Source organism: Cimex lectularius, unplaced genomic scaffold, assembly GCF_000648675.2.
Source record: "Cimex lectularius strain Harlan isolate CLEC.00 unplaced genomic scaffold, Clec_2.1 scaffold32, whole genome shotgun sequence".
In the NCBI taxonomy this organism is placed as follows: domain Eukaryota; kingdom Metazoa; phylum Arthropoda; class Insecta; order Hemiptera; family Cimicidae; genus Cimex; species Cimex lectularius.
The window spans coordinates 677,776-693,145 of record NW_019392689.1 but is presented as its reverse complement, the minus strand read 5'-3'; the positions used below and the strand labels follow the sequence as shown (position 1 = coordinate 693,145).

Sequence of the window (15,370 nt, the reverse complement as noted above, 5' to 3'; positions counted from 1 at the left end):
TATTACAGGGTGTCATAAAAGACCAGTCATTTTAATTTAAACAAAGCAGTATATTTAAAAAAAAGTTAACTTGTAATCCCTTTATTTTTTGTAAACTACCAATTATAATAACACTTATAATAACATAATATAATTATATATAATATGTACAGAATATACACAGATACTGATGCTATTTGCTCCACCCACTTTTTTAATGAATGCAAATTAAATTTTAATAGGAGACTAAACACTAAAACATAATTGGGTAAAAAAGAGTTGTTTGGTTTATTCTGCAATGTTTGAGAAAAAATATATCTGTATTAGCCAAAATAAAGTACATCAGAAACCATGAAATGCGTTATTTTATTTTTTAAAAATTTGCCTTCATTAAAAAAAAATTCACTTTTCATTTGATTTTTCACTTTTCATTAAAAAAAACTAAATATAGGTCACTCTGTATATATGTGTATATGTATGTAAATTATAATAAAATATAAAAATAATATGAGCATACTTACATCGACAACAACCATTTGTATTTTACTAATGACCAACACTCGATCTTTCATTGGCTGTGTAACATAGACATATCGGTTTGCAACGTTAATCGCCTGACCCCAGCTACAGTTAACTCCTTTATCGCCACAAACATACTCCTGTAAGGTAATAACTTGGAATGAGAAAAATTTAAATTAGGTAGTATTTCAAGTTTACCTGTGTTCCGGGGATGATATCAGTTGATTGGATTTGATGATACAGTCTGCAAGCGTTGGGTTCATATACAGATACTCCCCAATCATGAAATGCGAAAAATCTCCTTTCTTCGTTAGGTGCTGCTGTTTTGATGACAATACATATATAGTTGGTGTTTAATTAGGCACATTACAAAAAATGTTTGTATTCTATTTATAAATAAATAATGCATGTGCAAGCGGGCTCACACACGCACGCACGCACGCACGCACGCACGCACGCACGCACGCACGCACGCACGCACGCACGCACGCACGCACGCACGCACGCACACACACACACACACACACACACACACACACTCACTCACTCACTCACTCACTCACTCACACACACGCACGCACACCTGTGAATACCTCATCCTGCACACCACATGAACAGAAAATAGCCAGGCCCTTAAAAAAAGTTACTGCTGAAAGAGTTAATAAAGAAATACTTAACACATTTCGACTCTGTATAAACTCAATGAACTTCAAACATTTTTTAATTATTTATATGTATTGCATTAATGACCTTGTAATTAAAAAAGTATGTATATGCAATCAATGATAATGCTATTTGTTTATTTATATGAATAACAGTTACAAATTCTATATGAGTTTAAACTATATATAAAAAATAATGAATAATTAAAACAAATAATAATATAGATATAACAATAATTAAAAATATGGACATATTCAACATAACAAATACATGATTATTTAGAGATCGTGAGATAAGGGCTGGTGTGATGTAGGTTAAGAAAAAGATTTTCTTTCATGTGTCGAAACGTCTATCTTTATTAAGTTCATCTTCACGGCCTGGGATTTATAAACATTGTTTAAATTATACAAATACATATGAATATGAATTTATACAATGCTGTACACAGTAGAGAAATTTTAGCATTTGTACTCACTCATAGTGTGTTTTCTGTATAGATGTGTCACTGTTGTGTGTCGTGTGTCGTGTAAGAGTGTTAGTGAGATGTTAATGTTTTTTGTTATATATGTTTGATTTTGAATGAGTGGGGAAGGAAGCAGAGATAGAAATTCATTTTTCTATGAGGAGCCGGCTTCTTTGAGGTGAAAGGAACTGACAATGGAAAAAAGGGGTAACGGGAATATTATTGACGGGATTATTAGGGAAATGAAGGATAAATTGTCACTGATTTAGACTAGTAGAATTGTTTGATATGTGGAGTGTAATGATTATTTTATATCCATCATATTTCGTGGTCCGATTGACCAAATAACTTCTTTCAATTAATTAATCTTTATGTAAGGTATTGGTTGAAATGAAAAAGTTAGTGTCACGAGTGGGATTCGAACCCACGACCAATACCCCGCTGCTTTACCCACTAGAGCTATTGTGACTTTGATCCACTCGGATACCAACTTCCCATCTGAGCCCACCTCTCGTATTTTCCCTCCTTTTTGCCATTTTTCAAATGTGTAATCTATTTGATTCTCGGCGACAAATGAAATGGCCACGGAGAGCTTTATTGAAGATATACTTCATTTTGCTTTTTAAATCCATTAGATTTCGTGGTCCGATTGTCCAAGTAACCTCTTTCAATTAATTAAACTTTATGTAAGGAAGTTGGTGTCCGAGTGGATCGAGTCACGATAGCTTAATTGGTAGAGCAGCGGCGTATTTAGCCGAAGGTCGTGTGTTCGAATCCTGCTCGTAACACTGACTTTTTCATTTCAACCAATACCTTACATAAAGATTATTTTGTATGTTGTATTATGTGTGCTATTGATATCGGATTTGATTTATGATGTTGGCGAAGGTGCGGCTGAGTTTACATGTTCTGTTCTGGAATTATGCTGTGTTTATCTCTGTTGATGTAAACCATTTCTAAAAAGTTACGTTTATGTTTGTTTTGTTCTGTGTGTAATATTTTTGGATTGTTGAAATCGAAGTTGTGTTAGTGTTCAAAATGGTGGGTAGCGAGTGCTGTAGGATTTTGCTTGGTTTTTTTGCCATCATAGATATGTTACTTTAATCTCTTATCCAGATATTGGGATGTAATTCCGATGTAAATTGCTGGACAATTTATACAATTGATTTTGTAAATTACATCAAACTTATTTGTTACAGGTCTGGGATCTTTAATTTTGGAAAAAAGGGTATGAATAGTTTTATGGTTTTGAAGGTTATTGTAAAGTTATGAGAAGAGAGATATGTGTTTAATTTGTGTGATAGGCCGAGAACGAATGGATTGTATATTGGTTTGTCTGTGTCTGATAGAATTGATGTAGTGTTATTAATGATAGTAAACCATGTTTATAAATCCCAGGCCCTGAAGATGATCTCAGTAAAGATCGAAACGTTGGCACGATAAAGAAAATATTTTTCTAAACCTAAATCACACCAGATCGCATCTCACGGTCTCTAAATAATCATTAATTAACGGTCACTAAATACTACACCTTACACTTGTGTATAAAAATATAAAAGGAAAAAATATAAAATATATATTTAAAAAAAAATGCTTGCAATAAGAAATGGAAGCTGAAATAAAATTCCCCTCTTTAGGGTCTACTGGAAAGAGGAAAAACAAACCACTTCCACAAAACGAAAAATTTAATAATCCATCCTCTTCATCCTTAATTGTTTAATATATTATAACATAATTTAATTCTGCTCAAAAATGAAATCCAATGACTTACTCGGTGTTGGTTCTTCTTGAACAATAAGTGATGAAATGTCCCTGGTCACACCTCCGATATTCGTCGCCTGGCACATGTACGCACCGGTGTCTGCATAAGCTATGTTGTGTACACGCAGTTCTGTTCCGTTTCCGATTAATATGTACTTGTTGTTTCCCGGGTTGAGTTTAAGAGGTTCATCGTTTTTCAACCATTCCACCTGAAAATCAGAAAGTTATTGAACAATGACAATTCGCGAAAAGGTGGCCCCAGACCGAATGCCGATTGCCGCCGAACATTTGCCAAGTCTCGAGGACCTCGTCTTGGCATTCGCCAAATAGCGTGCCTACGTATACAGAATGCGGGGTTTGTACAACCACCCAGTTTATGCGGGAACAGCGTACTTGCCAAGTGCCACGCGAGTCCTCAACGTACTATAAATAGTGATGGACAATAGTGAAACTTCATTGCTGTCATTGCTGCAACTGCGGTTACTGTTTTGTGTAGTGCGACAACATTAGCAAAAGAGTTTCATAATCTTTAGGTGTCATTCTTAAAAAGTTGACAAATTCCGTATTCTAGCCTTAATATTATGTCTTAAAAGATCCCGGTATGTATCATTGTTGTAACTTTTTTTTTCAATTTTCAGACCCACCTTCTTTAATTTCTGTTTTTAATTAATAATAAAAATATCAGAGAAACATCCGCGAGGCCTACCTCCAGAGACATTATTTATTGTTGCGGGACAGCCCACAAACAGACGCGCAACATTGAATCGGGGTTGTTCTCAAACAAAGACGCTCAACTTTGACCCTAGCGTGACTAAGCTTTAGATTAAGCCCACTTAGTTTTGGTGAAAATTGTAGTTGTTTAAAATTGGTTGTATTTGGAATAGTGTATGTTGGGTAGACTGTGTAATATTGAGACTAGTTTAATTGTGAGACTTGTGTTTTATTGAGAATAAAGAATGGTGCTTTGATTAAATACGTCTGTAGCAATAATATGTCATTCTGGATAAGTGGGATTGATAACAAAGCTGTTAACATTTAATTAATCGGAGATATGCTACATGAGATTCATTTCAGAAGATTTAATTTTTAATTAATTAAGTTTCTCTAAGCCTTTATATATTTTTTCTTGTTTTTCTGACACCTTATTATACTGAGTATTGTCCAACCTGTGTTTCTTTCCCCTGTCTCCCGAGACAATACTTCTCCTTGTACGTCCCCGTTCCATATTCTCTCACCTTGCCGTATCCGCCTTACATGACTAATAATTTCAAGATTTTTGCTTGCTGCATATTTAAAGTGCAGTTGTAAATAAAATAATTTAATCTTATTCTTATGTTTTTGTTTTTCTTCTTCTTTATTTCGTTAGATAAGTCTTGTTATTTTGTGTCAAGAGAGTTGATGGAATTGTTTACTGTGAATACCCAATTTGTTTATTTTATTAAGTCTATTTATCACTTTCATTTGTTTTTGTTTTATGTCTAATAATAACATAAACAGTTATACTGTATATACAATCTAATAACTAAATGTTTATTTGTTTAAATTTAAATTTTCTAATTTCTCTACATTTAAGGTTAAGAAATATATTATTATCAAAGTTCATATATGAAACGAACAATTGTACAAAACACCAATATACCACGCCAGAAGAATAGCTCGCAAGATGCTCTGAAGATGACCAGAATGAAGGTCGAAACGTCGGCGAAAAATTGAAAAGGGTTTCATTCTCTCATTCACGACCGCTCCTCACGAATCCAAAGAATAATGAAACCAACACGTGATAAAGAAAAATCAGTGCTCGTAGTACAATGTAAAATATAGCACAATGTAAATGTTACATGAATCACACCGATTTTCTTTAAAAGAAAATACCGTTTTGATCAAATTTAACTTTTTTGATTCTGTCTATGGTATTTGGCATGCGCCAGCAGTATCACTCTGTTTTTGTAAGCGTTTTCTCTATCATATTTTGATAAAAATGCCAGTGTTTAACTATTGGACAATCGTGAAAATATTTTTTTTGTCTATGTTGCCTTCTTTTAAGGTCAATTTTTTTCTAAGGGCACAAAAAGTCCAATTATTACTCATTTGTAATTTGGTCGTTACCGTTTTGGTTTATAGGCACTTCACATTCTCTAGAGGTATGGTGATATGAGTGGAATTGAACACTATCATAAATAAGAAGTTTTTAAATAATATCATCTGATTGCTCGATTGTTTAATGAGGAATAAAATGTCTGATAGTCCTTAAAGACGAAAATACGTACATTGATGATGAGTGTGTTTCGGGTTGTTAAACATCATCTAAACCTTGGATACGCTATTACCGTTGCGGCTAATATATTAATAATGCGGTTAATATATATGTGTTTATTCCAGCTGTTCAAATTCAATGCAAAACAAATTACATCTTTAGGTTGTTGCACAATTCAGACTGTTGAACTTTTTTTGCATATCATTATAATCAAAATCTGTAATGCAAAATTACCATGACAACTTTTTGTTTTGTGAAAAATAAATTATTTTTTCTTTAACAATTTAGTGAATTGATGGTAAAATTAACCCGCTATTAATTATATGAAAAATTCATTTCAGCACAAGCCAACAGAATATAATGTCGATGATAAATTGTATAACCATTCGGTTCCCTTTGAAAATTGCGATTTAATTAAGCATGTGTAAGTCATCGGCTTATTTAAAAAAAATCATTCTTTTCTCCACTAATTAATTTAGAGCCAGCGATGAATTATTTCCAGGCGAAGTTTAATATTTCGAAATTAAGTACAGTTATAGTGGGTGAGAATTGATATTAACCATTAACAAAGATCTCAAGTTCCAGCTATTAAGTTAGCCTGTAAGATTGAAATTCTATTGTCATGTTAAACGTTATTATTAATTACCTTACTAGAAGAAAAAAGAAAACTAAATAAAATATTGATAGAACGCAAAATAGGACAAATTATGCACTTGTCTTTTCGATTGCGTTCTTTTTGGAACTGTGGGGTTCTGCCAAGCCATCCAACATCCAGCGCATCCAATCACAAATGTTAATCGACGATGGCCACGAGATCTAGCCCCTTAACGCCTCACACTGAGTGCCAGCATTGCTTGGTTTCTCATGGCATGTGTCCTCCGGGTGCAGCACTAGCATTAGTTCATTTGCAAGGTTACAAGGGCCCGGAGAGTATAGAGATGGGATAAGACTCGTTTTGTTGGGCTTGTATCAAGAGTCTAGGATGTCACAGAAGCTATAGGAGTTTGCCGAGTGACGGGATAGTACAGGATGGAATGAGGCTCGTTTTGTTGGGCTTGTATCAGGAGTTTAGGATGTCACAGGAGCTGTAGGAGGTTTCTGAGTGACGGGAGGGTACAGGATGGGATGAGGCTCGTTTTGTTGGGCTTGTATCAGGAGTTTAGGATGTCACAGGAGCTGTAGGAGGTTTCTGAGTGACGGGAGGGTACAGGATGGGATGAGGCTCGTTTTGTTGGGCTTGTATCAGGAGTTTAGGATGTCACAGGAGCTGTAGGAGGTTTCTGAGTGACGGGAGGGTACAGGATGGGATGGGGCTCGTTTTGTTGGGCTTGTATCAGGAGTTTAGGATGTCACAGGAGCTGTAGGAGGTTTCTGAGTGACGCGAGGGTACAGGATGGTATGAGGCTCGTTTTGTTGGGCTTGTATCAGGAGTTTAGGATGTCACAGAAGCTATAGGAGGTTTCTGAGTGACGGGAGGTTACAGGATGGGATGAGGCTCGTTTTGTTGGGCTTGTATCTATGACGGCACGGTATATCTGTGGATAATACCGGTTTGAAATAATTAATGTTTTGTCCTGATTTCCAATCTAATCTCAAACTAGTAATAGGATCGCCTAATAAAATTATAAATTATTTTTTACTTATTATTGCTAAAATTATAATAACATTTTTCATTCAATTCTTCTGTCGGATATGTTTAGTACATTTCTTTGTAATACTGTATTGAACGCGCATAGAGAAAAATGAAAACAATTATTTTTACCTAACCTTGTAAGTGTTTAAAAGATTAAATTCATCATATTTAATGAAGAACAGAAATAGAGTATTTTCTAACCTTTGGAAAGGGTTCGCCAATGACATGGCAAAACATCGAAGCCTCTTCCCCTGGCCGCCTCGACTGTATTCTCGGTGTGACTTTCACTTCCGGTATCGCTGTAAATCAAATTTATGAAGTGTAAATATTGGAAAAATAAAGATAACATGTCTTTTTCATACTGTGAACCGTAAGAACATGAGTTTGAGTGATGTCGGTATTTCTTTGAGCATGGCACGTGTAGTTTCCAGCGTGTAATAGCTGAATCCTGGTCAAATAGAGACTGCCGTCCGCGAACACCCTGACGTCCTCTTCTGTCAGCAGAGCAAGATCCTGGTCGTTCCTTCTCCAGACGAGAGGGGGCGGAGGTGTCCCGGAAACGTCGCATTTGATCTCGACATTGTCTCCCACCCGGGCAGATAGGTGATTCACTTCCAAAGCTTTGTCCAAAGATACGACAGAAAGGCCTAAGACAATTTCATACATTTAGCTCTCCAAATCATAATTAGAAATTCGTGACATTTATTCATTCAATAAAACGTTATTTTTAATTGTGAATGACGTAGGACATTGATACATGCTGATTAAGCTTATAGTTTAATAACACTGATATCTATTGATTACAATAATAATTATGTACATAAGATGTGATTTTTGGAATTCGTGCATTATGTACAACATATTTACTAAGATTTATGAAAGGTATTGGTCGAGATAAAAAAGTTAGTGTCACGAGCGGGATTCGAACCCGCGATTTTCGGCTAAATACGCCGCTGCTGTACCACTTGAGCTATCGTCACTTCGATTCACTCGGACCTAACTTCCCATCTCAACCTCACCTCTCGAATTATCCCTCCTTTTTGCCATTGTTTATCTCGACCAATACCTTTTTATAAATATTAATTAATTGAAAAATGTTAATTAATAAACGGACCACGAACTGTAATGGATTTAATATTTACTAAGGTAACTAATCACCACACATATTTACTAAGGTTACCAACTGAAAACATAAATATTTCCTCAATTGCAAAAACATCGATGTTTTTAATTGTTGTTTGGTCTATGCAAAATTATTTAAAAAAATATTTTGTGATCAATGTTTAGCTGGTTTAATAAATAACTTTTTTGTATTTCCCTAAGAAATAGCATCTGATTGTGAGTAAATCCTCACGTATTTTCAAAAGATTTGGTCAAAGGACTTGGTGATTTTGACCTGGTGAAGAGATTTGTGCCGCACAGTCCACATACCAGGTTTATGCCACTAATGCCTACTGATGAAGATAAAGAAGATAGACTTTTTCTACAAAGAATTTTTTCATAGTCCTAGAAAATCTTCATGAAAAATTGAAAACCGTTGCATCCTCGAGTCTGCCAAAACGATCACCAATAAAAATCTGAAAGATCTTAATGTGTAGGCAGCTTGACAGCGCATAGGTGCATCGTCCGTGCATCAGCCGCAGGGCCGACACAAAAATAATCCTGGTAACTGCGGAATCGTAAAGGGGGGATATAAAATATCCCTCCGAAACAAAAGCATAGTTTCATACGTACCAAATCAAAGAAGACAGTAATAAACCTGCACCACACCACTCCAATGGAGGCCATGAAGAAGGAGATCAACGTAATAGGATTTAACGTTACTTAACGTACTGAGCCAAAGGAGAAGTACCAACGGAACGGAAAGAGTGCTCTTACCATTTTTTTTTTTCGCGGATATTGAACTCAATTCCTTCGCCCAATATACGAAATAGCGAAACTTTTCCTCGTGAGAGTGAAGGTGAAAAAGCGGAAGGAGATCGTTCAATGCCTCCACGATCTCTCCTATGGCCAAAGGCTTCTAAATTTCAAAAAAGACCCTACCTTACAATTAAAAACTAGGGTTCAAACTGCTATAAAAATATATTTTCTATTCTCAAATCACCAATATGCTGTTAAAAACACATACCTATGAACGAGAAACCCCCAATGCTACAACTTACATTCGGTATTAACAATTCTTTAGAATTGATAAAATAGTTAAAGAACACAAATATACTTGACAACTCTGTTTTCGAGTCATTTGATGTTACTAATTTATTTACAAATATCCCTGTTAAAGAATGTATTAAACTAATAAAACAAAACCTTATGGAGAACTTTTTAAAACTCTTTATGGCGAATTCGTAAAACACCACTTGAGCTATCATGAAAAATGACAAAAAGATTTAAAATGCGAAAGGTTTTAGATTCAGATGGGGAGCTGGTGACCGAGTAGATCGAAGTCACAATAGCCCAAGTGGTTAGAGCAGCGGCGTATTCAGCCGAAGGTCGTGGGTTCGAATCCCGCTCGTGACACTGACTTTTTCATCTCGACCAAGACCTTATATAACATGAATAATTAATTGAGTCAATTAGACCACTAAACATAAATGTTCTAAAGACAAGGTTGACAACTTGTCGAAAAGCAGGTTTTCCCAAGACAATTATAATGATTAAGATATTAAATAAAATCGAACACATTTTCTGAAATTAAAGGTTATCTAAATGAAACCACACACAATTTTAATTTAAATTGTAATACAGTGTGACTTAGAATCAACAAAGGGAGGGAACTAGAAATTTGAAATAAAAAAATGTAAAATTAAACAAGAAGATAACTGCATAAATAAATAGATTTCGATTTACACCGTATTTTAAACATGTACCTAAATAATATTCGATGTACAAATTAATAGCTAAGATAGAATTATTTTTCTTCCAATATGTGTTAGGATAATATTTAGGTGTTTCACGTTTTTCGCATGTTCAAAATTGAGCTGCACTGAATCCAGCTTCTCATTAGAACGTCGCGTTGGCGGCGGATCTTCACTCTTACAATTCATGTAACAATGGCTTAACATGAAATGAACATACGCGACGGAAAAATCAAGACTAAGGTGTCTCAAGCAGAAATGGCCCCGGGAACTATGTTCTAAGATCACCAAGAAGTGTAGTGTAACAGGTTTTAAAAAGATTTAGATTCCTACTGACAGTAAGTTGCTTTCCTACGATCCGGATTTCGAGCTTTTAGCTCATCATCAGGTTGAAGGAGTTCTACAACCACGTCTCTCTACATGAATTGCAAAAGTTCATTCATCATTTCTATAACATTAATTATTTGTTTCCCTCAATACAATATGATGATTTAAATAGATCTGCATATTTCTTACATGTTGTAAATGGGTTTTGCGGATTGCAATAACTAAATGAACTACCTTGAAACTAAATTTATAGAGAATTAACAGCTTTATGAAATATTGAATTTAAGTAAATAAATAAATAACAAAACTAACGGCTCATCGTTAGTCTGTGAGCCCTCTCTCTTAGTTATTAATTTTATTTTTTATGATTTGCATAAATGATTTAAACACCTCAAATACCAAACAATTTCGAAAAAGGAGGTGTTTTACAGGGTTTTAGATTTTCACCTACCGGTTGAGGTGTTGCCAGTTGGAGTTTTGATGTACTCGACGTTTTAACTAGATCTCAGATACCTATCGCTCTAGAAATTGTACCAAATACGTAGAAAAACTTGATAAAACTAGTGAAATATCTAAAATATCAAAACAGTTCGGATTTTAACCGTTTTTTAGCTTGTAAATCGATATATTTTTTCCATGCCGAATTATTAGCACACTTGTACATCAACTATATAAAAACAGCAATTTCTCATATTGTACCATTGTAATCATACAAATAGTAAATAAATATTGTACAACTTTCTAACAAAAATTGTTCAACACAATCTCTTGCACGATCCCGATTCTCACAATGAACATATAAAATTGGATTTACATAATTTAACATTAAATTTTAATCAGAAATCATGAGATGCGGTCTGGCGTGATGTAGGTTTCAGAAAAACATTTTCTTTATCGTGCCAACGTTTCGATCTTTATTGAGAACATCTTCAGGCCCTGGGATTTACAAACATTGTTCAAATTTAACAAATACATGTAATATACAAAATCAATTGTTTAAACTGTCCGGCAACTTACATCGGTCTTACATCCCAATATCTTGGATAAGAGAGAAACACAACATATCTATGATTGCAGAAAACCCAAGCAAAATCCTACAGCACTCGCTACACACCATTTTGAACACAAACACAATTTCGACTTCAACAATACAAAAAAATTACACACAGAACAAAACAAACGTAACTTTTTTGAATGTTTGTAAATTCCCCCTGAAGATGATCTCAATAAAGATCGAAACGTTGGCACGATAAAGAAAATGTTTTTCTGAAACCTACATCACACCAAACCGCATCTCACGAATTCGGAGTAATCATCGTCTAACGGTCACTAATCTCCACATATTAAATTTTAAGTCTAAATTCGATGTTTTCTCAGATGCTGTATTTTTTGAAATGAACCCAACCAACCAGCTTAGTCAATTTGAAAATTCAACAAATGTTGTGAACGATTCATGGAAGTGGATAATTTACTTTCTTTAGATTACGATAAAAATTGAATATCGTCGCATTGAGCTTAACGTCGGCTAAAGTTAAGCATTTGTCGAATTAAATATTTATTACTACCCTTCAGTAGTTGATCAGCTAAGTAGAGTTGGATGATAACCGAGAATAATCTAGTTGTCAGAGACTTTAATAACAGGCGCGTTTGGGATGCCACCCTACCGAAATATAATGTCCAAACGCTGAAGAATGTCGTCGCTCCCTTTGGGAACTCCCATTCTTTCAACAATATGAGAATATATGCAAAGAATGGACCAAAATGGAACGACTGGTCGTTAATAAAGAAATAAACACTCGCAAACCCCTTTTCTCGCACGTTCGCCTATGCCAATTTGTGCATAACAACCAAATTTATAATTAATTTGAAATAACGGGATAATTTAACAATGTGTTATTTAGTATTCAAGCCCCGCCGATTGGCATTAGGTACTTCAATTAGGTATTACAAACCATGACCAGGACTCCATTTACCACATATCGTTATTAGTTTGCAATTTGATTTCTATCATCAAAATTTTTTTCTCGGTAAGAAATAATAATAGACTAATTTTTAAATGCTACTGTTGTTAATATGGACGGAAAACAAATGAAATACTTCATTTTTAATTTGTATATAAGAAACATGGTATGGGGGAAAAGAGAGAGAGAGAGAAGAGAAGAGAGCGGAGCGAGAGGGGAGAGAGAGAGAGAGAGAGAGAGAGAGAGAGAGAGAGAGAGAGAGAGGAGAGAAAGTTTCAGGTAAACGATATTCCGAACGATTTAACTGAGGTTTTCAATACACAGTTGTTCGATTTTATAATTTGATTTATAGGAATTTTCGTTGGCATTAGTGGCATTTAGTCGAATATAAACAGGATAATATATAATATGTAAACGAATAACATAAGTCGAAGTATAAAATATTAGAGTCATAATATTAATCAAATTAATCTTGTAAGTGGGTTCATAAAAAAAAACCCGGACTTATTCCACCAGAGGCTCCGACAAAGAACAATGCTGCTGTTTCATGCACCCATGAACCCATCCCACACGACTTTACAAAAGAAACTTAACGTCACAGAATTACACAGACACGTGAAGATGGCGAAACGCGTCAGAAGACCAATCCAGCAAAAATAAGCAGACCAAAATGACCGGTACCGACAAAATTAGGGGTTCATTACTTAGGGGGGAAATGTCACAATGCTGTAATTAGTTTATAAAATATGTAACAATCGGCTATATCGTCTTATGCTGGCAATTGATTTTTTGAAGATATTCAGAATGTTTATTTTCAACACGATTGTTGTCCAGTACATGATTGCGAATCATCATTAAATTGTGTGAGGAACGTGTTTGTAGGCGAAGTGACATCCTTCAAGTGGCCATCTCGTTCGACCGATCTTGCGCCCCTCGACTTCTATCTGATGCGGCCATATCAAGTCAAAAATGTACACCGAATCACAGTGAATTGATGTAAATGAAGAAATTTTGCATTCTGTTAATCGTGATCCCGCGACCAATACGCGTGCGTTATGTATAGATCTCGTTCACAATGGAGAGGTTGGGATACCTTCAGTCGGAAAGGGTTGTACCCTTACCATTTTACGAGGGTGATTGATGTAAATGAGGAAAAAATCAACACACTGCTGTGGTCATTTCGTTCCAAACTTTCCCCTCGTATGGTATCCCTCCTTAACAAAATTCAAAATTTCCTAATCTACATCAATTCACTGATTGCCTTCCCTCGTTCTTCGAGTGGAAGAATCAGTTTCCCTCAGCCTCTGATGAATTGTTGGAAGGAGAACCGCCAGTTGTTAACCGTAAATGAAATTCATATCAGCAAGGTAGGTAGCAAGCTAAGAAACAAGGACATAAATTAAATCACCAACCCGAGGAAGTTGTCAGCTGATAACATAAAGCAAACTGATTGAATTGAACATTAAAGAATTGACATGAAACTCAACATGATGGATTTCCTGTAAAAAATTGAAAGTGCCCCCTTCATCGACACCAGTTTTTTTTAACAAAATGCAAAATTTTTGTGCCTTCCAGAAGTGCAATCCAAACAACAGGGTATACCGCTGGAAGCGATGGAAATAGAATGGGGAACTTTTAAGGGAATTTGCAATGCTCCAGGAGTTTGTAGTTATTAACAGTTACCAATCCAACAAAATGCAAAATTTGTGGGCTTTCCAGAAGTGCAATCCATAAAGGTGAGTACACCGCTGGAAGCTAATTGAACGGAGGGCTTTAGAGGGGATTTGCAAAGCTCCAGGAGTTTGTAGTTATTAACAGTTACTAATCCAACATTTCAACAAAATTCAAACTTTCAACATTTTTGTTTTTTCTGAATTCTTCGTGCATAATTTTTTCATCAATTATGCAATGAAAATAGATAGATTTTTCCAGATTTTTCTGCAGTCAGTAATTGTGAAGTTTATAAGCAATTTAGTGGACGTAATTCGAAAAAAAACCCAAAACCTGAAATGACTTCGTTACCGTTGAGATTTGGACAGGGGTTTACAGGAAGTTTTTGTTGCATATGGTAAGTAGAAACACCTCCAGAAATTTTCAATACTTATCACCAGTCACCCTTAATACTATAACAAGTAAAATTTATATAGTCTCTGTATGAGGTTTTATTATTATTTTTTCAAATTTTACTTGTTNAAGCATAAAACCTCAAACAGGGACTATATAAAGTCTCTTTTGAGTGTTATTATTATTTTTTTAAATTTTGCTTTTTATAGTATTAATTATCATAAATTTAAACGTATATTGAGTATCTTGGAATGTATGTATTTATGGATTTTCTCCTATGCCTTAATAAATAATGATAGTTAATAACACCGTTAAGACATAAAACCGTTTAACACAAATCTTCAAGTTATTCATATTTCATAAGTCTACGTGTTAATCAAATATTACAATAATGTAAACATAAGCAGCAAATTGTGGACAGAACGGATTCATATTTCAACTATGGTAATTTTATTCGATGCGCGAGATCAGCAGCAAACATTTGTTCGTGATGATTAGGAGGATTTATTGGCATGCATGAAAAGAGTTGAGATAACTTGACTCCATTCGATTTTTGTTTTTGCAAATAAGAAGAGTTTATTTGATCGAATACAAAGATATCTACAAATATTACGTTTATTCGAATCCGCATCCCTTGGTGAGTTTCGTTTTATTCGCCTGCACCCATCTCAACGGCAAACAATTCCCAATTCCGCACAGGCAAGGTATTAGGATATTTATATTAGGTAGGCCCAACGAGAATAAGTCGATGAACATTATAGATTTTCTCCACCTCCTTTTTTTCCCATCCTAATATAAAATATGGTTTTGGCTCAGAAAGTGCTTATGTGTATGTATGAATGCCGCAAGGAATCATGCAATGGCAAGGCGGGGCAATAAAAAAATAATACA

General features: G+C 34.9%; 1 protein-coding gene across 3 annotated transcripts in view; it reads right to left on the bottom strand.

The window, feature by feature from the left end:
* LOC106665108 (follistatin-related protein 5-like) overlaps positions 1-15,370 on the bottom strand; it is a 243,131-nt gene that overhangs the window by 1,523 nt on the left and 226,238 nt on the right. For 2 of the 3 annotated variants that reach the window (XM_014391312.1, XM_014391314.1), the window contains exons 8-12: positions 7,635-7,919; positions 7,474-7,571; positions 3,396-3,594; positions 697-818; positions 501-638 (exon numbers count right to left, since the gene is read on the bottom strand). In XM_014391312.1, coding sequence (XP_014246798.1) covers positions 501-638; positions 697-818; positions 3,396-3,594; positions 7,474-7,571; positions 7,635-7,919 — 842 coding nt within the window. The remainder of the gene's footprint in view (positions 1-500; positions 639-696; positions 819-3,395; positions 3,595-7,473; positions 7,572-7,634; positions 7,920-15,370) is intronic. The other variant, XM_014391313.1, reaches the window with a different exon arrangement.